The following is a 25,687-nucleotide window of genomic DNA, read 5'->3' on the forward strand; positions in this document are numbered from 1 at the left end:
TATATATATATATATATATATATATATATATATATATATATATATATATATAATAGAGGGAAACATTCCACGTAGGAAATATGTATCTAAAAACAAAGATGATGTGACTTACCAAATGAAAGCACTGGCAGGTCGACAGACACACAAACAAACACAAACATACACGCAGAATTCAAGCTTTCGCAACAGGAAAGAGGGAAGGAGAGGGAAAGACGAAAGGATGTGGGTTTTAAGGGAGAGGGTAAGGAGTCATTCCAATCCCGGGAGCGGAAAGACTTACCTTATATATATATATATAATAGAGGGAAACATTCCACGTAGGAAAAATATATCTAAAAGCAAAGATGTAGTGACTTACCAAATGAAAGTGCTGGCAGGTCGACAGACACACAAACAAACACAAACATACACACAAAATTCAAGCTTTCACAACAAACTGTTGCCTCATCAGGAAAGAGGGAAGGAGAGGGAAAGACGAAAGGATGTGGGTTTTAAGGGAGAGGGTAAGGAGTCATTCCAATCCCGGGAGCGGAAAGACGTACCTTAGGGGGAAAAAAGGACGGGTATACACTCGCACACACACACATATCCATCCACACATATACAGACACAAGCAGTCTTTGGATAATTATTCAAGAACGGTGATTGTAATGTCATAGACCGGTATAGCGGTGGAGGAGAGAATGTTTTCAAAGATGAAGAATTGGAGACATTGCTGAGTGAAGACTCACATCAAATTCAAGCAGTCTTGCTTGTGTCTGTATATGTGTGGATGGATATGTGTGTGTGTGCGAGTGTATACCCGTCCTTTTTTCCCCCTAAGGTAAGTCTTTCCGCTCCCGGGATTGGAATGACTCCTTACCCTCTCCCTTAAAACCCACATCCTTTCGTCTTTCCCTCTCCTTCCCTCTTTCCTGATGAGGCAACAGTTTGTTGCGAAAGCTTGAATTTTGTGTGTATGTTTGTGTTTTTTTGTGTGTCTGTCGACCTGCCAGCACTTTCATTTGGTAAGTCACAACATCTTTGTTTTTTTTATATATATATTTATATATATCTAAAAAGAAAGATGATGAAACTTACCAAACAAAAGCGCTGGCAGGTCGATAGACACACAAACATACACACAAAATTCTAGCTTTCGCAACCAATGGTTGCCTCGTCAGGAAAGAGGGAAGGAGAAGGAAAGACAAAAGGATATGGGTTTTAAGGGAGAGGGTAAGGAGTCATTCCAATCCCGGGAGCGGAAAGACTTACCTTAGGGGGAAAAAAGGACAGGTATACACTCGCACACACACACATATCCATCCACACATACACAGACACAAGCAGACATTTGTAAAGGCAAAGAGTTTGGGCAGAGGTGTCAGTCGGGGCAGATGTACAGAGGCAAAGATGAAGTTGAAAGACAGGTGAGGTATGAGCGGCGGCAAATTGAAATTAGAAATTAGCGGAGATTGAGGCCTGGCGGATAGCGAGAAGAAAGGATATGCTGAAGGGCAAGTTCCCATCTCCGGAGTTCTGACAGGTTGGTGTTAGTGGGAAGTATCCAGATAACCCGGACGGTGTAACACTGTGCCAAGATGTGCTGGCCGTGCACCAAGGCATGTTTAGCCACAGGGTGATCCTCATTACCAACAAACACTGTCTGCCTGTGTCCATTCATGCGAATGGACAGTTTGTTGCTGGTCATTCCCACATAGAACGCTTCACAGTGTAGGCAGGTCAGTTGGTAAATCACGTGGGTGCTTTCACACGTGGCTCTGCCTTTGATCGTGTACACCTTCCGGGTTACAGGACTGGAATAGGTGGTGGTGGGAGGGTGCATGGGACAGGTTTTACACCGGGGGCGGTTACAGGGGTAGGAGCCAGAGGGTAGGGAAGGTGGTTTGGGGATTTCATAGGGATGAACTAAGAGGTTGCGAAGGTTAGGTGGACGGCGGAAAGACACTCTTGGTGGAGTGGGGAGGATTTCATGAAGGATGGATCTCATTTCAGGGCAGGATTTGAGGAAGTCGTATCCCTGCTGGAGAGCCACATTCAGAATCTGATCCAGTCCCGGAAAGTATCCCGTCACAAGTGGGGCACTTTTGGGGTTCTTCTGTGGAAGGTTCCGGGTTTGAGGAGATGAGGATGTGGCTCTGGTTATTTGCTTCTGTACCAGGTCGGGAGGGTAGTTACGGGATGCAAAAGCTGTTTTCAGGTTGTTGGTGTAATGGTTCAAGGATTCCGGACTGGAGCAGATTCGTTTGCCACGAAGACCAAGGCTGTAGGGAAGGGACCGTTTGATGTGGAATGGGTGGCAGCTGTCATAATGGAGGTACTGTTGCTTGTTGGTGGGTTTCAGATTCTGAATGTGGCTCTCCAGCAGGGATACGACTTCCTCAAATCCTGCCCTGAAATGAGATCCATCCTTCATGAAATCCTCCCCACTCCACCAAGAGTGTCTTTCCGCCGTCCACCTAACCTTCGCAACCTCTTAGTTCATCCCTATGAAATCCCCAAACCACCTTCCCTACCCTCTGGCTCCTACCCCTGTAACCGCCCCCGGTGTAAAACCTGTCCCATGCACCCTCCCACCACCACCTATTCCAGTCCTGTAACCCGGAAGGTGTACACGATCAAAGGCAGAGCCACGTGTGAAAGCACCCACGTGATTTACCAACTGACCTGCCTACACTGTGAAGCGTTCTATGTGGGAATGACCAGCAACAAACTGTCCATTCGCATGAATGGACACAGGCAGACAGTGTTTGTTGGTAATGAGGATCACCCTGTGGCTAAACATGCCTTGGTGCACGGCCAGCACATCTTGGCACAGTGTTACACCGTCCGGGTTATCTGGATACTTCCCACTAACACCAACCTGTCAGAACTCCGGAGATGGGAACTTGCCCTTCAGCATATCCTTTCTTCTCGCTATCCGCCAGGCCTCAATCTCCGCTAATTTCTAATTTCAATTTGCCGCCGCTCATACCTCACCTGTCTTTCAACTTCATCTTTGCCTCTGTACATCTGCCCCGACTGACATCTCTGCCCAAACTCTTTGCCTTTACAAATGTCTGCTTGTGTCTGTGTATGTGTGGATGGATATGTGTGTGTGTGCGAGTGTATACCTGTCCTTTTTTCCCCCTAAGGTAAGTCTTTCCGCTCCCGGGATTGGAATGACTCCTTACCCTCTCCCTTAAAACCCATATCCTTTTGTCTTTCCTTCTCCTTCCCTCTTTCCTGACGAGGCAACCATTGGTTGCGAAAGCTAGAATTTTGTGTGTATGTTTGTGTTTGTTTGTGTGTCTATCGACCTGCCAGCGCTTTTGTTTGGTAAGTTTCATCATCTTTCTTTTTAGATATATTTTTCCCACGTGGAATGTTTCCCTCTATTATATATGTGGGTGTGTGTGTGGGTGTGTGTGTGTGTGTGTGTGTGTGTGTGTGTATTGTTGACGAAGGCCTTAATGGCCAAAAGCTATAATTGTGAGAGTCTTTTTGTTGTGCCTATCTGTGACTCCGCATCTCCATATATGATGAGTAGCAACTTTCCTTCTCATAATATTGTTACATTCCATCCTGGATTTTCCATTGTTTGAAGCATGATAAAGCTGTACCAGTCACAAAATTTACTTACAAGAAATCACTGATAGTACTTGGTACAGAGTGGCAGTAATTATTCTTCAGTTAATATCTCAGATGCTGAAAGTGGTAGTTGGTACTGAACTAACATGTTGCCAAGCTACTGAGGTTACAGTCGAGACAATCCAGGTTTGATTCCGGTGCAGCTATCCTGTTTTGACTTGTCCATGTTTTTCTTAAACATTCAGATTAAATATCTGAATGCTTCTTCAGCAAATCAACAACTGATTCTTTTTCTACCATTGTCAAAACAGAACTCAGGTTTCCTCTCTAATGGCCATTTGAAATTTTGAAATATCCTTCTCATAAACAACTCCTCCCCCCCCCCCCCCCCTCCCTCATCTCCCCCTGTAGTAAAAGACTGAAAGAGGGCACAATTCTGAAGATAAGACATTCTATATAGACAACTATTTGTCAAAAACTTCATCATGATGATGGAATCACTGGAAATAATTCAAATATGATTTCAACAGTTCACTGAACATTGTTAGTGATAAACATTGTTTGACAGAGCATTACACTGCATCCACATCCAAGGGTTCTATGTAATGAAGTTGGAGTAAGAAATGAAATATAATGTGCATGTGACATATAGTAATATACTGAAAAGAATAATTATCCAAAACAATGAAACAATGCCACATACCCAAAGTTAGTACATGTTAAAGTGGCTGTGTGTGCGCTCGACACAAGACACTTCATAACAAAATATAAAATTAAATATAATTTGAGTGAGCCTATGAGGAATATCAATCTGAATAACTTCTAACTGAATGTATATCATAACAGCAACAACTACAAAGTGTACAAATTTGCTTCCACCATTTGCCGATAGGTGGCGACAATGGTAAGTAGTGGACGAAAGAAACAGGTCACAGACATCAGGCAGTTAGCTTGGACCTCAGACAACATAACCTCATTGAAACATTAGTCGATTTGTGTCTGCATCATAAAGTTGTTCTTGATTGAAAATGTCAGTTTACAAGCCTAATTCTTGTCATTTGTGGGAGATGTTACTGTTTTGTTTCAATATGGAGAAAACAGCAGCTGAGTCTCATCAAATGTTCTCAAGTACATGTGATAAGGATGCTATGAGTGAAAGAATGTGTCATGAGTGGTTCAATGCTTCAAGAATGGTGATTGTAATGTCATAGACCGGTATAGCGGTGGAGGAGAGAATGTTTTCAAAGATGAAGAATTGGAGACATTGCTTAGTGAAGACTCACATCAAATTCCAGAAGAATTGGCTCGATTAGTGGGAGTGATGCAGCAAACCATTTCAGAACAAGGCTATGGGCATGGTTCTGAAAGAAGGAACTTGGGTCCCATGTGAGCTGAAACCAAGAGACATTGAATGGCGTTTGTGTGTTTGTGAACAGTTGCTTCAGAGGCAAAAACAGAAGGGATTTCTGCATTGCATTGTGACTGGGGATGAAAAATGGGTTCATTATGATAACCATAAATGCAAATAACCATGGGGATATCCCGGCAATGCTTCCATGTTGACAGCCAAACCGAATATTCATGGCTCCAAGATCATGCTCTGCATTTGGTGGAACTAGCTCGGCATCCTGTACTATGAGGTGTTAAAACCAAGTGAAACGATCACAGGTGCTTGTTATCAAATGCAATTAATGTGTTTGAGCAGAGTATTAGAAGACAAACGGCCGCAATACAGCAAGAGGCATGATAAAGTGATTTTGCAGGATGACAATGATTGACCCCACTTTGCAAAAGAGGTCAAAACGTACTTGGAAACTTTAAAATGGGAAATCCTACCCCACCCACCATATTCTCCAGACATTGCTCCCTCTGACTATTATCTGTTTAGATCAATGGCGCATGTCCTGGCTGACCAACACTCCTCAGCTCATGAAGAAGTCACAAATTGGATCGATTTGTGGATCGCTTCAAAATATGAACAATTTTTTCGTTGCATGATTCATACACTGCCCAAAAGATGGGAGAAAGTAGTGGCCAGCGATGGAAAATACTATGAATGATACATGTGTAACCAATTTGTTTCATTAAAGCCTCAAATATTGGGGAAAAAATGATGGAAGCAAAGTTGTACATGTTGTACTTTGGAATGGTCATGTTTTATTGGAAGAGTAAAATGTACAATGAGCATGTGGGCCAAACAGGGATGAAGTCATATGAACATATGCAGCACACAGTTATATGGTGCAGTATAACATACCAATTTGATAATGTGGTGTGTTTCCTAATGTTTATCTAACCAACAAATGATGTCTGTAACATTTGAAAGTTTTTAGGACCACAAACTGTTTGGAAGTTTTTGCCATTGTTCATGCATTTACATGGCTGTGGATGGATGCCATGCATCTTCAGGAAGTACAACAGTTGCAGCTGTATCATGATTTTCGATACCTGTTGAGCTTTCAGTTATTCCACACTGCATTATCCTGACTTGGTGATGTGGGGCATGCCTTGGAAAAGAGTGCACTGTGACAATAATGATGATCTCGTCAAGAACAGGAGAATCATCTCAGTATATGTCAAATATGTATTAACTCTGTGGTGTGATCATTCTTGAGTTGAGGTTATTGTGGCGTTTCTATACAGAGATGTTAATATGAACAGCTACTGTATTTGAGAGTAAGAATATATGTCACATTAAATTGAGAAGTCTCATATTTATTTTCCAAATTGGGTATTTTGCTGTACTTTTGGCCTCCAGTGATCACTGCAGAATTTGGAAAACAAAGTCCCAGCTGTTCAAAATTGTCAACCATGAAGAAGTAACAAGGTGATTAAATTAATATACTGAAGTTACAGCTCAGAAATAAACTAGTCATCTACAACCAACAGGAACACCGCAATTGATACATCTTACGTTACGAGGGCTATCCACAAAGTACATTATGTTTTGGAATTAAAAATAAATAAAGTGTTAGAAATTTTTTTTATTATATACAGATGAAAGCCACACTTAAAAACTACTTTTCTACATAGTTGCCATTTAAATTTAGGCACTTATCGTAGCGATGGACGAGCTTGGAAATTCCTTCGTTGTAAAATTCGGCCGCCTGCGCCTTCAACCACGTGGTTAGCTCTTCTTGAAGCTGTGCGTCGTCATCAAAATGCAGCATAGCCAACCACATCTTCATTGCTGGGAATAAGTGGAAGTCGCTTGGTGCCAGGTCGGGACTGTACGGCGGATGAGGAAACAACTCCCACTTCAAAATATTCGAGAACTTCACGAGTGGCATTTGCCGTGTGGGCCCGGGCGTTGTCGTGAATCAGCAAGATCTTTGAGCCCAACTTTCCCCTGCACTTGTTTTGTATTGCTCTTCTGAGGTTGTGCAGAGTTTGGCAATACCTTTGAGAGTTTATTGTAGTGCCTCTTTCCAGGAAATCCACAAAAATCACACCTTTTCTGATCCAAAAGACAGTCATTACGTGGTTGAAGGCGCAGGCGGCCGAATTTTACAACGAAGGAATTTCCAAGCTCGTCCATCGCTACGATAAGTGCCTTAATTTAAATGGCAACTATGTAGAAAAGTAGTATTTAAGTGTGGCTCTCATCTGTATATAATAAAAAAAATTTCTAATACTTTATTTATTTTTAATTCCAAAACGTAATGTACTTTGTGGATAGCCCTCGTATTTACTTCTTTTTCCAAGATTTTCAATTGTAAATTTTTGTATGTTTTAAAATGAGCTGGTAAGGAGAAAAAAAATCTGTTCCATATTTAAAAATAGTACTGCATTCATGCTGTAGAATTTATCCCTATGAATCTATTACTCACCCCATGACTGAGATGTCTGTTTTTATGGAGATAGGTACACTGAAACGTTTTACATTGTCTTCCAAGGAACTAGCATTTTCTGGGTTGGTGCTATTTATTTCTGTTACAAATTCATACTGTGGTTTCAAATTCTCTTTGTAGAATGGCTCCAGAACAACTTTGTAGTGCAACTGTAAACATATAATTTAACATTTATGGTAGTTTACATATATCTGACTTATGTTGACTGTAAGATTCTAGAAGTATGGATAACATTCGTCATTCATCTACAACCATCATAATGCGTATTTGAATGAAGATTCCTGTTTAACATACAAATCATCATGACTCCAGAAATAAATTGTCACTTATATGTACAGGGTGTTACAAAAAGATACGGCCAAACTTTCAGGAAACATTCCTCACACACACAGAAAGAAAATATGTTATGTGGGCATGTGTCCGGAAACGCTTACTTTCCATGTTAGAGCTCATTTTATTACTGCTCTTCAAATCACATTAATCATGGTATGGAAACGTACAGCAACAGAACGTACCAGCATAACTTCAAACACTTTGTTACAGGAAATGTTCAAAATGTCCTCCGTTAGCGAGGATACAAGCATCCACCCTCCGTCCCATGGAATCCCTGATGCGCTGATGCAGCCCTGGAGAATGGCGTATTGTATCACAGCCGTTCACAATACGAGCACGAAGAGTCTCTACGTTTGGTGCTGGGGTTGCGTAGACATGAGCTTTCAAATGCCCCCATAAATGAAAGTCAAGAGGATTGAGGTCAGGAGAGCGCGGAGGCCATGGAATTGGTCCGCCTCTACCAATCCATCGGACACCGAATCTGTTGTTGAGAAGCGTACAAACACTTCGACTGAAATGTGCAGGAGCTCCATCGTGCATGAACCACATGTTGTGTCGTACTTGTAAAGGCACATGTTCTAGCAGCACAGGTAGAGTATCCCGTATGAAATCACGGCGGTGAATCGAGGAGGTACAGTACATACTGACAAAACTAAAATGAGCTCTAACGTGGAAATTAAGCGTTTCCGGACACATGTCCACATAACATATTTTCTTTATTTGTGTGTGAGGAATGTTTCCTGAAAGTTTGGCCGTACCTTTTTGTACCACCCTGTATATGGATGTATTTGTAATGCTATGAGATTGAGGTTAAATTATTCATAGCTGATGTAACAGAAAACTTCTAAGTGGATGTGTAATAGATTGTATCAAATAGATACAGCATACACACACAAATGATTATTAAAAATATTGCAGTATACTTTTTTTGTTCATATTCTGTGGCAATTATAGCTTTGTGTAGATGCACATCTAGTTAATCCATGTCTGAGCTATGTTTGTCATCTGTCAATGTCATTATACACATTTTCTTAGAAACTTAATTGTGTTATCCCTACCACATAAGAAACAGAAACGACACACATAATATTCAGTTACAGATCTGTATTAGTCTAATTTTACCAATGACCTGCATAATTTTGAAGGAAAAGTGATAATTTTTCACTTTTACATAGAGATGACAACAATATTAGTAAAATTTTGTTACTGTTCTTTAGGTACACACTATGTAACAAAATGAATCAAGTGTCACAACTTTATCTATGGAAAAGATTTGTTAATGTATTTCTTTGGCTTGGTGATTTCTCAAGAGCAGAAAATCATACAAATTTGGTAACAGTTAATAAAGATTCTACTGCCTCATTTTGAAAAGTCAAGAAAAGGATGGCTAAATTCAAACATGGGCAAAGCTCCGTTGATGATGTTCAAAGTGAAGGACATCTCAAAATGCAACCACAGCAAATCATCAAAAAGGTACAAAATTTGGCATTGGATTATCAACAAATGAAGGTGGATACTTTAGGCATGTTAGAACAAAGTGTATGGTACAGCTCACATGAAGAATTGATGGTGAGAAAACTTAGTAGAAGACTAACACAACAGTTGTTGACTCCAGACTAACAGCAAATACAATCTTCTCGCAATGTTTAACCAATTTTAAAAATAACCTATGGATTTTGTGCACCATGTTCTTACTGTACATGTGAATTTGGTGTGCAAGAAGGTGAAGTCAGTTTCATCTATTGTAAAGCATGGTCACCCACAACTGCATTAAAACTACAGGACATACAGAAAACAAACAAGTCAGTGGATAGAGTATCTCTCCAAGTTTTCAACTAACATTACAGGTGGGCACCATTTATGACATGTCGAATGTCAATACGTGTGTGCAATTCATTGAAGACACTGACACGAATTGACCAGGAAGTTGCAGCAGAGTCTGCTTTGGAAATCTGTTCTCTGAGTTGCCAGTATCCAGGCATGGAGTAATTCGATGTGAAAATATGGAGTGGATGGTCTTTCTGCATGTTCTGATATACCTGTTCCTAGTGGTGCACTCATCAACTAGGCCACGGAGTATATTATGAATCAAAACTTGGAGAGATGCTCTATCCTCTGATATGTGTCATTTTTCTTTATATCTTGTAGTTTTCATGCAATCATCTACTTAAATTTCCACGGGTACTTATAAATAACTCTGTACAAACTAAGTACACCTTTTTATAATAATAATGGTTTTAATCCATTTGTTAAACTTGTACCTTTAGTCAATTGAGCAAATAATGTCAATACAAGTGAATGTGCCATTACAGTCATTTTTTCCTTGATGGGCATTTATTGCTAGAGAGACACTTTCATAGTAAACATTTTATGTATTTGAGACCAGTCTGCATGAGCTTTGCACTTGTAGTGAGTTGCCTGATGAGTGTCCCATTTATCCATGCCAAAAGCCAAAATAATAATTTCTTGAGTAGGCACATATTATTTTTATATATGGATTTGGAATGTTAATAGACAAGAGGCTACATGATTACAACAAAATGTGTTACTAAGCTGCATCAGCTAAGATTTTCTGCTGTTGATCATTGTGTTCCTAAGACAGGATCTGTAGTGCCACAAATGGTGTATTGAGGTACACCAAGATTTGCTTATGCATGTGACCAGAAAGAATGTGTTTCATAGGAGTTGAAGATTTAGATATAAGTGGGGCCCATGAGAAATAGGGGCCTTGCAATGAACTTGTGCTGTCACACTAGTTGCCCTGTGTGACATACACTATGAACACGCGGCGTGGTTCCGGACCCATGGGGAATCAGTATGTCAATGAAAAGGTACCCACTGAGCACCTTAAAGTCATGTATTTAAACATGCAGTTACAAATTATTAAACTCATCTGAAATAGAAACTCGGAATTCGTAAGACCTATAGTCTCATGTGCTGTGATGCACACTACTGGACCAGTATATCTCATTGGTCCCAGGTATAAGCAAATGACACATCATTGCAGGATATGACACATATCATAACATCACATGAATGGTCTTTCATGGGCAGTTCATATATCTGCATCATCTTCAATGTGTGTGGGATCTTTTTCTTGCCAATCATAGGATAACTTTTATCAATGGTTTGTTGCACAAACAATCAATCTGTTGTTTGTAGTTTCAGCTTGTTTTCAGATGGAGTAAGATGTGAAAAAGATACAACAGCAAATTATCACAAATATTTTATATGTGTGTGAATTATGATCCTCAGTGTACCCTAGGCTAGACACCAGTAGCAGTAGCAGGTGACTGTCTGATAGGTCCATAAGTTCTCCAAGCACATCTTTCAGGTGCTGCATGCAAGGGCTCTGCAGTGTAAGACTGAATGTTATCTCAGTGAGCTGGCATAAGTCTAGGCTGTGTATGGATATGTACTATGGTTATTGTCATTTATTTATTTAACATGTTCCATTACATTGTAATATTACATGTGCAAAGGTTAACTTAAAATGTTATATGTTAGCCTTCTTGCATACATCCAGGTTTTTCAGGGTATGTATAAAGTTATAGCTAACACCAAAGGATTGTCTTACAACTGAAAATATTATTGAATTACGAAAGCTGTGAAAATCTGTTATAAACTTATGTCTAAGTCCGATTTATTAATAGGCCATTGTTTTCCTTTCTCTTTTGTTAAATTACTGCAGCCTAAAAGCAGGTAGTCAATATTTGGTCTCCTCCATCAGTTACTGTGTCATCAGTCACTTTGAACTGTTTATCATAGGTTTTCAATTCTCTGCGGCCTGTTAACATAGCTGTAAAGTTCAGTGCTAGCTTTAGCTTAATTATTAAACAGTGGTGGATCTTAGGAAAATATGGTTTGTGTTTGTGGATCGTAGGAAAATATGGTTCATGTTTCCCCCATTTTTAGTTTGTTGCCACTTAATCTCCCATTTGTTTATTTGTCTTTAAACTCTCCCCATAGTTTTTCTCTATTGCACTTACAGGTATTTTGCTGCCGCTTACAGTTTTCCTTGATAAGGCTGCTCTGTTAGCTAGATTATCAGCTAGTTCACTGTCTACACCCCAGTATGAGTTTTAATCCATCCAAAATTTATCTGCCAGTTGTATATGTGGCAATTTTTGATTTTGCCTTGTGTTTCTTCGCTCAAGAAGTTACAATTCTTTGGATTTCATAGCAAAAGGTATGCTATGATGGTAATTTTGTCAGGGTTGGAGGTTTGTGTAGTTGTTGTCTTTATGGGAAATGTTGACAAATGCCAATTAAGTACACTGCAGCCATGTTTTTATGTATTGCTGGTGAGGGGTGAGGAAGGAGATTTAGTGTTCATAAAATTGTCGACGGACACTACATGCTAGGATGTTGGGCCAGTACTTCTCTGCAGAAGATCAATCAAGTCTTGTGCACAAGAAGTGGCACAAAAAAAGTTTGAGAGCTCTATTTACGCACTCTTCTGCAAAGTCTCACATCCATCTTCCTTGAAGAAGTGCCGCAAATTACCACTGGACCATAGCTTATTTTACAATGAACAGCTTGATGACCAGACAAATCCAAATTATATGGTGATTGATAAACTCAGTGTTTCCACTCACTTTCAGCAATATAATGTCAGATCATGCTAAACCTGCAGTTTAGTAGTGCCCTACCTTGTCCCCCTTCCCTCCTTGCTAAAACCTATGATGAGAATGAAAATTGATCTGGCAATAGTGAACTGAGTGCTTTAAAGTAAAAGTTGTTGCAGTACCTACCCTATTCATCAGAGCTGACAGCCCCTGATGCCCAGCTATTCCCATGTTTGGTGAAATTCTTGGAGGGGGAAAAGGTTTTAGTCCAATGATGTATTTGTGGCAGACATAAATATGCATATTATAAAAATCACACGCCATAGGTTCAATCTATTCAAAGTTCGCCTGCTTAGCTGAGTGGTAACATGCTCGCCTACCACGCAAGTGGTCCCGGGTTCGATTCCCGGCCAGGTTGGAGATTTTCTTTGCTCGGGGATTGGGTGTTGTGTTGTCCTCATCGTCATTTCATTCTCATCACTGGCACACAAGTTGCCCAATATGGCATCAAATGAAATAAGACTTTCAATTGGCGGCCGAACTTCCCTGAATAGGGACCTCCCGGCCAACGATTCCATATGGTCATTTCATTTTTTATCTATTCATATTTCACAAAGTCCAATAGCCTAAAATGTTCTCCACTGCTATACTGCAGCATCTGTCCCATTCGCCTGCAACATCGGAATCCCGCAGTTGCCTTTATCGCAGCAAGTGAAACCAAAGCACATGTTTACTGTATGACTGAGGCTGCTTCCAGAGATGAAAACACAGCCTAGTGTATCAGCCAATGGCTGCCAGGGCCCGCTACCTGTGAACCATGGATCAACAGCAGTAACAGATGTCATGATCAACAAGCAGACTATTTTCTTACATCACTTGTGATCAAAAATACTCCCCACAGGTCCATCCACTAACTGGCATTATAAGCTGGTGCACCACTGTCAAGAAGGCAGTTTGGCATGCCTCCTGGACTTGTAAGGATTTGCTGTCCTGGCCGCAACATCCATGTGCCTCGTCTGCTGGTAGCTCTGATTCATCAGGAGTGGCAGCTTCAGACGGTGACCCAAGAATGTGATGTAACAGTGGTCTGGCCTCCCTGGACAGCTTTGTGGTACTGCTGTGCCAATCACTCTCTAATAGCTTTATTTCTGTGGTTTCTTTGGTGGACTTTCTGTAGTGATCAACTTGTGAGGAAAAGAATTTATTTTGTTATTTCTGTGTTATAGGATCCAAAGTGGGATCCATACTTTGTTTTCTGCTTAAATTGTGTTTTATTTTGACTACTTTGTCGACATCAGCAATGTTCTTGTCTGTTCATTTTTACCAATAAAAAGAGATTGAGGAATATCATTTGCATTTTGTCTCTGCTACCGCAGATACAGCACAGTCTGACGGCTTTTCCCTTTTCTCTCAAAATGTAAATGACCCAATATATGACTTGCATGTCACTTTTTTACAGGGACCATTACATTATCTCCTTTTACTGTGAGAATTAAGATTTAGATTTACAATATTAAAAAGGATAACACTTACAGAACATTAGGAAGGGTTCTGCCACGCATCAATGGAAAATTCAGTTAATGTTGTTTAGATTTACTGTTATAAGTTGTTTGGTTTATTCCTTCCAACGTTTCCTTTATAATGAGATTTGAACAATTTACTGATTGTGTATATGTGTGAATTTTTGACATTCATGATACATAAAGTTCAGTTCAAGTGACATGACTGTACGTTGCTTACAAGAAATTGTAGTAAAAGCACTGAGAATTTCATTCAGTTGGCTGGACAGAAGTATGAAAACACCAAAAAAGTGAAAAATTATCATGCCTAATATAGTGTAGGAAACCTGCTGGCATTCAAAAAAGCTCCCAGTCACCTCAGAATGGATAAACAAAGGTGCCGTATGGTTTTCAAGGAAATCTTATAGCACACGTCCGGCAAAATAGTGTCTAGTTCAGTTAATGGTAATGGAGATGGTTAGTAACCACACACTTTTCTCTTCAAAATAGAGCACAATGGTTCAATAATAATGAGACCTAGTGACTGTGTGATCAGGGGAGATGGGACAATTTATCCTCATGCTCATAAAACAAGTCCTGTGTGAGACAAGCTGTGTGAAGCAGGGATTTGTGAAACTTCCTGGCAGATTAAAACGGTGTGCTAGACCGAGACTTGAACTCAGGATGTCTGCTTTTATGGGCAACTGCTCTATCATCTGAGCTACCCAAGCATGACTCACAACCCATCCTCACAGCTTCAATTCCAACAGTACCTCGTCTCCTATCTTCCAAACTTCACAGAAGCTCTCCTGCAGACCTTGCAGAACTAGCACTCCTGGAAGAAAGGATATTGTGGAGACATGGCTTAGCCACAGCCTGGGGATATTTCCAGAATATCCTCCAGGCTGTGCTAGTTCTGCATGGTCTGCAGGAGAGCTTCTGTGAAGCTTGAAAAGTAGGAGATGAGGTACTGGTGGAACTGAAGCCGTGAGGATGGGTTGTGAGTCGTGCTTGGGTTGCTTAGATGTTGGAGTACTTGTTCGCAAATGGAAAAGGTCCGGAGTTCGAGTCTCAGCATGGCATGAAGTTTTAATCTGCCAGGAAGTTTCATGTCACCCCACACATTGCTGCAGAGTGAAAATTTAATTCTGGAAACATCCCCCAGACTGTGGCTAAGCCATGTCTTCACAGTATCCTTTCTTCCAGGAGTGCTAGTTCTGCAAAGTCTGCAGGAGAGCTTCAGTGAAGTTTGGAAGGTAGGAGACAAGGTAGTGGCAGAACTGAAGCTGTGAAGATGGGTCATCAGTCATGCTTCGGTAGTTCAGATTGTAGAGCACTTGCCCATGAAGGGCAGAGGTCCCGAGTTGGAGTCTGAATCCGGCACATAGTTTTAAGCTGCCAGGAAATTTCATACCAGTGCACATTTTGCCGCAGAGTGAAAATTTCATTCAAGGGATTTGTTGTCTTGGATCACAGCATCTCCACAGTGGAACAAACATTGTACCACAAGATGGACCTGGTCAGCCTTGGCAGAAAAGTGACCATACAGAGTAACCATGGGGCCCAGGGAATATCAAGATATAGCTGCACAAATCATCATCAGACCCCTACCATAATTCACTCCTGCAACATAAACTTGACCAGAAGTTTGAAACAGTGTGAAACACGACTCATCTCACCAAATGACAGTTTTCAATTGCTCCATAGCCCATGTTTTATGGCTTTGGCACCAGGTTTTCCTTTTAAGGGCATTTGAAACACAGGTGAATAGTTTTGGAATTCCAGCTAGCCCTGCAGTTTCCTTATTACAGAATCTAGTTATTTTGTTGTGCTGCTGAAAGGGTTTGTGACTGTGTCATTCAGTTTTGCAACGATTTTTGTGGCTGTCGTCCTCTTGTTTTTCATGACAATCATGTTCAGCAATCATGTCATGATCACTCAGCACACACTTTCATCCACTTTGTGACTTAGCAGATAAAGTTTTTCTGCTTTCCCTGCATGTGGTACAAATCTTTGATACAGTGCCTCTTGAAACACCAAACATTTTGGCTACCTCGGTTAAGAAAGTACCCACCATATGAGTACCAACAATGTGCCCACATTCAAATTCACTTAGCTCTGACACAGTGCACTCACTGAGAATGACTGACACCTGCAACATATTGATGATGTTACACTGGTAACGTTTATGGTCAAACACCAGCACACCCTGCAGGCTTGGTAAGCATTTGCATTTATGTAGAAGCTTGCATTTCCTGCAGTGTTGCCATATTTTTGTACAATTCCTGTAGCTTTTGAAGAAGATAGCAAATTGTGGAACTGTTACAGTCATTCAACTTTTATAGTGAACAATGAAAGTATGTTTGGTGGTAAGCAGAAACTGCTTGGAGGAATACTAATAGCGGTCCAGATTTATACATAAACACTTATATCTATATGCACAGCAATTCAAGAGATATCAGCATTTACTTGGAGCAAAATGCATATATCTTACCTGCTTATTTCTTGGCAAAGGATTACCAATATCACACTTTAAGGTATTATTATTTTGTGTGGAAGGGGCAGAACATAGTACTGGAATTTCTTGTTCATTGTCATCCAATCTCTCAATTTTAGTGTAATGTAAACCAGGTGGAATTTTCAAGTTATACATTGTTTCAAATGAATCTTCTCCCATATTTATTACTTTGACTTCTATTTCAAGTTTCTCTCCTGATCCTAGAAAATATCTTGTTACAGCCCTGGAACATGGTGATAAGCAAAAGATTCACATTTATACAAGTGGAAAAAACACCACATATTGAAAACTGTAGTTACGAACTTAGTATATGATTTAAATGCAATGTAAATACAAAAATAAATAATAAGTAAAATAAAATATTGGACATACTAGATTTACTGATATGTGGTTGTTGTATTTATTGGGAGGATTTCTTAGTAACATTCTTCACTGTCTTTGTTAGCAAGCTTAGAATTTCTGTCTACTAAAACTGATTATTTTTCAGCATTATACCAGTAAATCATGTTATTACATGAATATTCAGGAAATGTCGAGTTTTACATAAATATTATGGTTATAAGATATCTTATTCGTAATACTGTCCAGCATAATAATGTTTAAAGTGCGCAACAAAGAAATAAGTTCAGTTAAACAAAGTCACACAACTTACGGATCTGTTTCCAGCACAAGATCAGGTATGCATATATTATCAGCACCACAGTTTTTCTGTATGTTGATTGCATCATGTTCTGATAGTGGCTTTCTCTGGTCGAGAACTGGTGTCAGTGACCGCTGAACTCTCTCTCTGCTATATTTTGTATCATATTTTATCACTGCCTCAAGAGGTGATAATTTATCTCTTATTCCAGGCTTTAAAACAAAATTTAACAATGATTACTACTTAACTTCCACTTAATTATACTACTTTTACAAATTAATTTTAGTTGATCTCTTTACCCGAATGTAGACTGAATGACTTCTGCAGTATTCAGAATTTCTGCTGAGAGTCAGTGTGAAATTCTTTGAATTTATACCTTCATTTCGATGAAAGAACAATCTTGGACTTTTCGGTTTTTTGGCATCCAGTACTAACTGAACTTCAAATTCTGAAAATATATACAAGAAATAAACTTTCAATGAAATGTGATGATAACTACAATTACTAACCAAATCTGATTCTACATTTCTGGTACCAGCAGATTTAGTTGTAACAAAATAACCAAACTGCAATCGATATTAAGAATATGAGACCAACTCTTATGATTAGACTTTATTAGCTGAGACATCCTTTTCCCCACAGATTCATAGTGAAGACAACCTCAGGTATGCAGAATGTATGATAAAACAAGAATACATAAAACACATTTGGAAATACAAGGAGATACAGTAATGTTCCTTTCATAGATCCTAAATAAAATTTTCTTATAAAACATATTTTTATTTCAGAGGTAATACCAAAATTGTCACAAAAATGTAAATCTACGTACACTGAAGTGCACAAGATAATTCTTAGACTACTGTAGCTATACATTATCAAACAGAAAGTTTATACATTTATTTAAATTGATCACATTGCTGCATTGAACATGTGCAGAAGTCAGATTTTACATAATACAAATCTGATATTCTTATTAATATTTATGTTGACTGATTCTACTAAAAAATTGTCAATGGAGTTACATGCCACCAACAAAATCTTTATGCTCCTGTTAAAGTGATCTTTATTATTTCATGAAGTGTTTATTATGAGGGTATTCTCAAAAGTAAGGTCTCCTATTTTTTTTATAAGTGCTTAGACCTGTTTATTTCCACAATGGTTTACATCAGTTTACAGCTTGAACATTTAGCTATTTTTTGACATAATCACCATTTCTGTCGATGCTTTTTTGTAGACGCTTGGCAGTTTTTGTATGCCCATGTCATACCAGCTCACCACCATGCTGTTCAGAAAGTTACGAACCTCTTCTTTCACCTCATCATCGGAGAAACTCAATTTCCAGGAATCATGAAGTGAAAGACATTGCCAATACAAGAAGTATACGCCATTACAACACCCCTCGGAAATCCGTGACAAGAAAAATTGTCATGTTTGTTGGAATCACAGAGAAGCCTGTTATAACTGGTGCCTGAGGAGTTCATGTGGCTGTTAGAAGAAAGGCAGTACTTGCCAGCCACAGATTTAATATACAACAAAATTCTGACAGGGAACGTAAGGCTGATAGCATTAAAACCTGGTAGAATTCCCAATCATTTGGAACTGACTGTGGAAGAAGGATCAATCCTCTCTTATCTGAGTACAATTACTACCAGTTCTGTGACTCTGCCATCAGTAGTGAGCCCTTCTTGCTCAACTTGCACCTAGTAATTTTGTGTCAAGCTTACCACTCTACCCAATGGTTCAGTGTCAAATGATCGAAACACTTCATAAAGAAACTTAAAATTCCTTTGCCTAACATTCTGTCTGCTACTTAATTCAGTCCCTTCAGATATTGGAATACACATGTATAATTCCTCAGTTTACAATAAAACAAGTGTGGCAGTGTTGAAAGTTCTGATGCCAGTCCATGATTTCTGAAATTCCTGGCTTCACTTATGTATCCTAGTTCATGTTTTCTCTGTGTCTTTTTGTCTTCCATAACCAGATCAAAGCATACTACAGTTAATTTTATTGTATCTGACTTCTTGGACACTGAGGTGGCAAGAAATTATATAGTTAATTAGAGCACTCGAAATAAGCAAAACATTATTAATTATAACACTTTTAACTTTGAAACTTCCTGGCAGATTAAAACTGTGTGCCGGACCGAGGCTCGAACTCGGGACCTTTGCCTTTCGCGGGCAAGTGCTCTACCAACTGAGCTACCCAAGCATGACTCACGCCCTGTCCTCACAGCTTTACTTCTGCCAGTACCTCGTCTCCTACCTTCCAAACTTTACAGAAGCTCTCCTGCGAATCTTGATAGTTCTGCAAGGTTCGCAGGAGAGCTTCTGTAAAGTTTGGAAGGTAGGAGACGAGGTACTGGCAGAAGTAAAGTTGTGAGGACGGGGAGTGAGTCATGCTTGGGTAGCCCAGTTGGTAGAGCACTTGCCGGTGAAAGGCAATGGTCCTGAGTTCGAGTCTTGGTTTGGCACACAGTTTCAATCTGCCAGGAAGTTTCATATCAGCACACACTCCGCTGTAGAGTGAAAATCTCATTCTGGAAACATCCCAAAGGCTGTGGCTAAGCCATGTCTCTGCAATATCCTTTCTTTCAGGAGTGCTGGTTCTGCAAGGTTCACAGGAGAGCTTCTGTAAAGTTTGGAAGGTAGGAGACGAGGTACTGGCAGAAGTCAAGCTGTGAGGATGGGGCATGAGTCGTGCTTGGGTAGCTCAGTTGGTAGAGCACTTGCCCGCAAAAGGCAAAGGTCCCGAGTTCGAGTCTCAGTCCGGCACACAGTTTTAATCTGCCAAGAAGTTTCATATCAGCGCACACTCCACTGCAGAGTGAAAATCTCATTCTGGAAACATCCCCCAGGCTGTGGCTAAGCCATGTCTCTGCAATATCCTTTCTTTCGGGAGTGCTAGTTCTGCAAGGTTCGCAGGAGAGCTTCTGTAAAGTTTGGAAGGTAGGAGATGAGGTACTGGCAGAAGTAAAGCTGTGAGGACGGGGCATGAGTCGTGCTTGGGTAGCTCAGTTGGTAGAGCACTTCCCCACGAAAGGCAAAGGTCCCGAGTTCGAGTCTCAGTCCGGCACACAGTTTTAATCTGCCAGGAAGTTTCATATCAGCACACTCTCCGCTGCAGAGTGAAGATCTCATTCTGGAGACTTTTAACTTTGCTTGCCAGGCTTGGCTGTATCTATGAAACGGCACACATGGACTTGCTGTTCACAACACACTACATGATCTACGATTAGTGAGTGGTTAATTGATACAAAATCAGAATGGGCATATTGTGGCTTTACCACAGTCACTAGAAAACACAAGTTCATTGTCACTTGTTGATATAGTACTGATAGTGTTGGCTCATACGCACAGTTCCCAGGAGATGGAAGTTTATTCACTGCCCGTTGGCTGACACAAGCTATGTCATGGTGATCAGGCAGCACAACAATGCTACTCGGACAGGAACTACCTGGAAGTGGACAGAATCCTATCTCAACCATAACTGCTCTCCTGGCCTCTGGCAATGCTAATTCACAGCTTTGCTGTGCAGTATCTCTGTGGTGGTCAATACTTCTTGCACTGCTTTAGATACACCATGACACAGTAGTCATTAAAAAGCCTTAAGGGCATGCAACAATTTGCTTTAAGGATGCATTCAAATACAGCCACCACAAATATTACTTTAAATCACAGAAATGGTGATAGTAATATAAAATAATTTAATTTAATTCAATAACCTTGTAATTTCTGAACCCCATTTTCTTATATCCAACTATCCCTTGTGGGTTTCTGCTTTCTGTTCCAGTGAGGCACGAAAGCCTAAAACTGATGCACAGCATTTTCAGATTTCAAGGAAACTGCTGATCAGCAGCTGGTGATATCCTTCAACACCTGTCCTAAAAAGCACCTACCATCATTCTGCCTTCACACACTACACTGCCACTCAAGAGTGTAACTTCTGTGTGGCGCTTCATAGCCCATATCATGATCCTCAGGATTTAATGTTATATCAGTCAAAACCATATAGTTTTTCATATCTTGACCTGGGCTACTTAGAAAAAATTTCTCCCCATCCAAGCTGCAACATAAAAGCCAAACTCAGGTTCAATTACCTCACACTTGAATGTGTAGCACTGACTCTGCACCCATGCTTGGATGCATGCTTCTCATATTACAGGAACTGATTTTGCATCCTGCACATAACAGAGCTTGGTGCTGTTGTGCTGTTGATGGACACTTCTATGTTCTGCTGAAAGGGTGCATGTCATATGTCATCCTACAGGAGAGTCTCCATCTGATTTGTATCTCTCAGCACTGTCACTTTGGCTCCACGCTCTGCCTCTTCTCTCCTGTCTGCCCCAAAATAGATACAATTGATAATTCAATCACATTTTTCAGAATTCTGGGGATGCAGCTGTGCCATAGCTACACTTACACCTTCTTCCAGAAGCTTTGAAATGCGAAACTAACAGCTCCTTCACTAGTGGTGTGAGTTCAAGGATACTTCCTCTGACAGTCTTAATTGTGTGGGTTTGTAACATTCCAGGCAGACAATTTGGCCACCTGCTACAGCTCAGACAGCCTGCCATGAGCACCACTCCTGATTGATTATACACTGTTGTGTCACTGTTCTTCAGTAGCAAGGATTTCAAATTTTTACACTTACCCTTCAGTATGAGGTGCTGCGTTTTGACTTTCCCATTGACTGGGAGTTCTGCAGTTACACAGACAGCCTTCCAGTTTACATTTATTACTTGAATGGATGAATAATTTATTATATGCATCACAGTAAGTGCCAATTTTTGCAAAATTTAACCTGAAATTTTCCAAAGAGACGAATTTCATCTACAACAAGTGGCCAGGCAGCTGTTTGACTGTTCACTTATTCTGGAATGTTCTGGCCAAGTAGGGACCCTATGTTCCATCTAGGATATTGCTGAAATAATTATCAATATTCAAGAGCAATTACATAGCATCATTGAAGCTGTTCAGGATAGAAGAACCAAGAGAGTTTGGTTCAGAACCAGTGGAATTCTACCAGTGGAGTTGTTTGGAACACCTGACCAGGCTGAAGCCAATTGCTGGAGTAGCACTAGTCAACATGAGACATAACTTGTTGTAAACACTCAATTGCCCTCATCCAGCAGAATGTGTGATTAACACATTTAGAAGACAATTTTATCGCCAATATCTGACAGATCAGGACAGTAGCTGCTGAGTTGGTATTGCCTTACATGCATTTCAAAAACATTGTTAACGGTGATGTGTAGCTAGTGCATGGAGAACTTACCAATATCACCACTATGTTGTAAATGCCAGGGCTTTACAAGTCATCCTTTTTAACATGTATGCTGCTCAGCTATATGTGAATGCTCCTCATACTACCATTCCATTACAGTTACGGCATTAACTCAGCATAGTCTGATGCCTGCCAACATATTTCTGCACTTATTAACCAACATCACCACCCAAGCAAAGGCTCAATTACAAATGGCTTTCCTGTCAGGGAATCTTTCTTTATGCACAACTACACTGCTGATAGCGTGCAGCTGTTTTGGCACAATGATAATCTCACTGTAAAGCATATTTCACTCAGTCAAAAACTGCTCCACTGGTAAGTGACTGGTTACATGACCAACTTAAAGTGTTACTAAATTCTAAAGAACACTCTTTGTTGTGCCTTTCTATGACTCAGCATCTCTTCTATATGGTGACTAGCAACTATCCTTTTCATTACAATGTACCATTCACTTTTAAAGCTAATTGCTCCTCCTCATCTTCGGTTTTACCAGTCTCTTTCTTCCCTATGTCTCATATTGCCTTATTTTGTTACCCAATGTGATTATCTTTATCTTATCATACATTTGGTTCAGTGCCTGTATTATTCTCTTCCATACTTTGCAGTATGGTGGGTAATGAGCTGTGGCATCAACATCAGAGCTAATATAAAGGTCTAGGGTTCAATGATGAGTGAGTTCGTTGAAACAATATGATGTTTTGATGAGTGTCAATCCTGTCATCTTCACCTGAAGGAGATTTATGAGCAGATTAAAATTTCCTGCAGGTGCTCAGCATATATTTACTGTTAAAAAGAATTTGTTATGAAATTCTATTTCTGCCATACATTGTTCCATATGCTGTACTAAGGAAAATTTATTAGTATCTGTGTTCTTAAGTGCATGATAATTCCTGATGATTATGGCAGTTCCTCCTGTCTCCATTTCAGCTCTACAGAAGTAAGATGCTAACCTAAACCCTGTTATACTAGTAGTCACATGATGGCAGAGAGGCGGATTATATCAAATCTAATTTATCAATGTAAATTACTAGTTCATTAATTTTATCGCTCAGGCCTCGAATATTCTCATGCAATTGGGATAGCTGACATTTTACACTGGCCTCAATATAATTAGGTGGAAATAAAATTTCTTGTCATCACCAAAAATTTTCAACTAACAGCTGTTCGTTCAGATATAGTATTCTACAGTTACACTGTTTAATTTCTTCTCAAACAGAATCTTTGTTTCAGTACTAACCTCCCTTAAAACTTGGTTTTATTCTGGCCTCCTAACTCTATAAAAGATGCTCTGGCACCTATAATCCCTCATATTTTTCCACTCATGGTAGTGAGTCCCACTATTAGGTTTTTTGCTACTTGCCAAGCCAGATTTCCTCCCCTAGCCTCTTGAGGGGAAGGTCAAGTCTAATACAATCACGTCTACTGATAGAATCAATAAGAACCACAATGGTGTGTGACCCTGCAACTGAAATAAGCAGCCATTCCAACTCCAAATTAAATTTCCTGACAGAAAATCCAAATCAGTGCAATCACAATGGTTCAGAACACATACAAATTCAACACTTGTCTGTCTCAATGTTAATGTGATCCTTAACACACCACACTCTACATTGCACTCTAGATCTCTGTCAATTTTACTGTCCACCCCAACTATTATGAACATGGTGGCTTATTCGCTAACATCTTTACAGAGTGCTCCTAAATTCTCGTATCACCTTATCCTTTCCCTAAGAATGGTGACAACAATTTCCACTATAGATTCTCAGTTAATCAGTTTAATTTAATTCCCTCTTACCTTTACATCACATTTCACCTCTTCCAGACCCCTCCCCCCTCTCTGACCCATTCCTCTTGCCTACTTTTCATTATTTATGATAAACTACTTACCATGCTGAGGATCAACACCAATGCCACTATATTTAAAGCACATTGTAACAGTTGTGCACGTGGTCATTGTACCATCTCTTAATGTACAATTATTCTCCTCAAGGCTTATAACCTTAGACTCAGGACCAAGCGTTACTCTGGCATCCATCACTATTACTGGTCTTGACCTAAAATTAAATAAATATTAATGAGTAAGTTAAACAGGTCTCAGGACATTTTACTAGGAAACAAGAACAATCATATTACAGCAGTCCCTGCAAACAGTAATCCAGTAAGTAAAAAGTCCACAGCATCTTTATGGAAGACTTTTTCATAAGATAAACTAGCCTTTTCCCAGCAGCTTCTTTTGTGTACATGTTTGACACATACATTGCATGCATCTCTTCCTCCCCCCTCTATGTATCCACCTCCTCCTCACTCTCTGTGTCTCTATCTCCTTCTCCCCCCCCCCCCTCCCCATCTTTACCATCCTCCCTCACCCCCTCTCTCCAACCCTATTTCTCTCCATCTTCACTCTGCCCATACCCAAATCTCCCTCTCTCTGTCAGACTTCTCATGCTCTCCTCTTCCTTTCCCACCTCCCACCTGCCCACTCTATTTATCCTTATCCCCTTTCTTCTACTCTGGCACAATTGTGCTTTTCTTCACTTTCTTTGGAAAAAATCCATCTCTGAAAGACCTGTTTGCTATGTACAGCAATGGTGTCACTATTTGTTCACTTATTAACTTTCTTATGTGATTCAATATTTCATCATTGTCACTTGATTTCTTGGAGTTTATTTAATGTATAATTTTCCTTGGTTCACCTCCTTTGAGTTGTTTCAAGAACTTGTTCCGTATGATTTTTTTATACCTTAGAAACCTTCTTTTTTGGAATTTTCTTCCAAAGTTTAAATTCTCTGCCACATTTATATATTTATCACTGAGTATGTTTGCCACTTCTGTGCCATACCATCTGTAACCATTGTGGTGTCTATTTTCATTGACCTGATCTCTGTTTCTTTGTTTGATCCATATTTTCCTTTCTTTCACCATTAATTACATTCAAAGCTACCTTTATCTTGTTTTTGAATTCATTATGCCAGTGATAATTGCTCTTGCTTTTGCCTCTCATCATTTTTCTGTACTACTTTTGAATATTTTATAGTTTTCAGGTTTGCCCTTTATCTCACTTCCTGCACCTTCCTATGGCATTCTAATATTTCACTGGTAATCCATGGAGTTTGATTCTGCAGGTTTTCTTGTCTCTTTACTATGGGGAATGTGTCATTGAAACGATATTTATTTATTATAATAAATGCATCAGACTTTTTATTTACATACAGGTACAATAACTTTCATTCCAGATCTCCCTATGCAATATTGTCCTAAATATCTTAATATTTCGCTCACTGATGAACCTGATTTGTTCAGTTGTTTGATTGGATTCTGATAATATGTCATTAGTTTGGTAAAAGCACTTCAGCTGTCCATGATGATCAGATACCTCTGTTTGATTCCACATGACTCATGGTCACACCTAATAATATTTGCAA

General features: G+C 39.8%; 1 protein-coding gene across 1 annotated transcript in view; it reads right to left on the reverse strand.

Annotated features, from left to right (window-relative positions):
- Positions 1 to 25,687, reverse strand: part of LOC126473132 (integrin alpha-PS2-like) — a 447,263-nt gene that overhangs the window by 23,928 nt on the left and 397,648 nt on the right. Inside the window, exons 11-15 of the mRNA XM_050099987.1 lie at positions 24,153 to 24,319; positions 17,279 to 17,427; positions 16,992 to 17,191; positions 16,316 to 16,562; positions 7,401 to 7,570 (exon numbers count right to left, since the gene is read on the reverse strand). Of these exons, the coding sequence (XP_049955944.1) occupies positions 7,401 to 7,570; positions 16,316 to 16,562; positions 16,992 to 17,191; positions 17,279 to 17,427; positions 24,153 to 24,319 (933 nt within the window). The remainder of the gene's footprint in view (positions 1 to 7,400; positions 7,571 to 16,315; positions 16,563 to 16,991; positions 17,192 to 17,278; positions 17,428 to 24,152; positions 24,320 to 25,687) is intronic.

This window comes from Schistocerca serialis, chromosome 4, assembly GCF_023864345.2.
Source record: "Schistocerca serialis cubense isolate TAMUIC-IGC-003099 chromosome 4, iqSchSeri2.2, whole genome shotgun sequence".
Classification (NCBI taxonomy): domain Eukaryota; kingdom Metazoa; phylum Arthropoda; class Insecta; order Orthoptera; family Acrididae; genus Schistocerca; species Schistocerca serialis.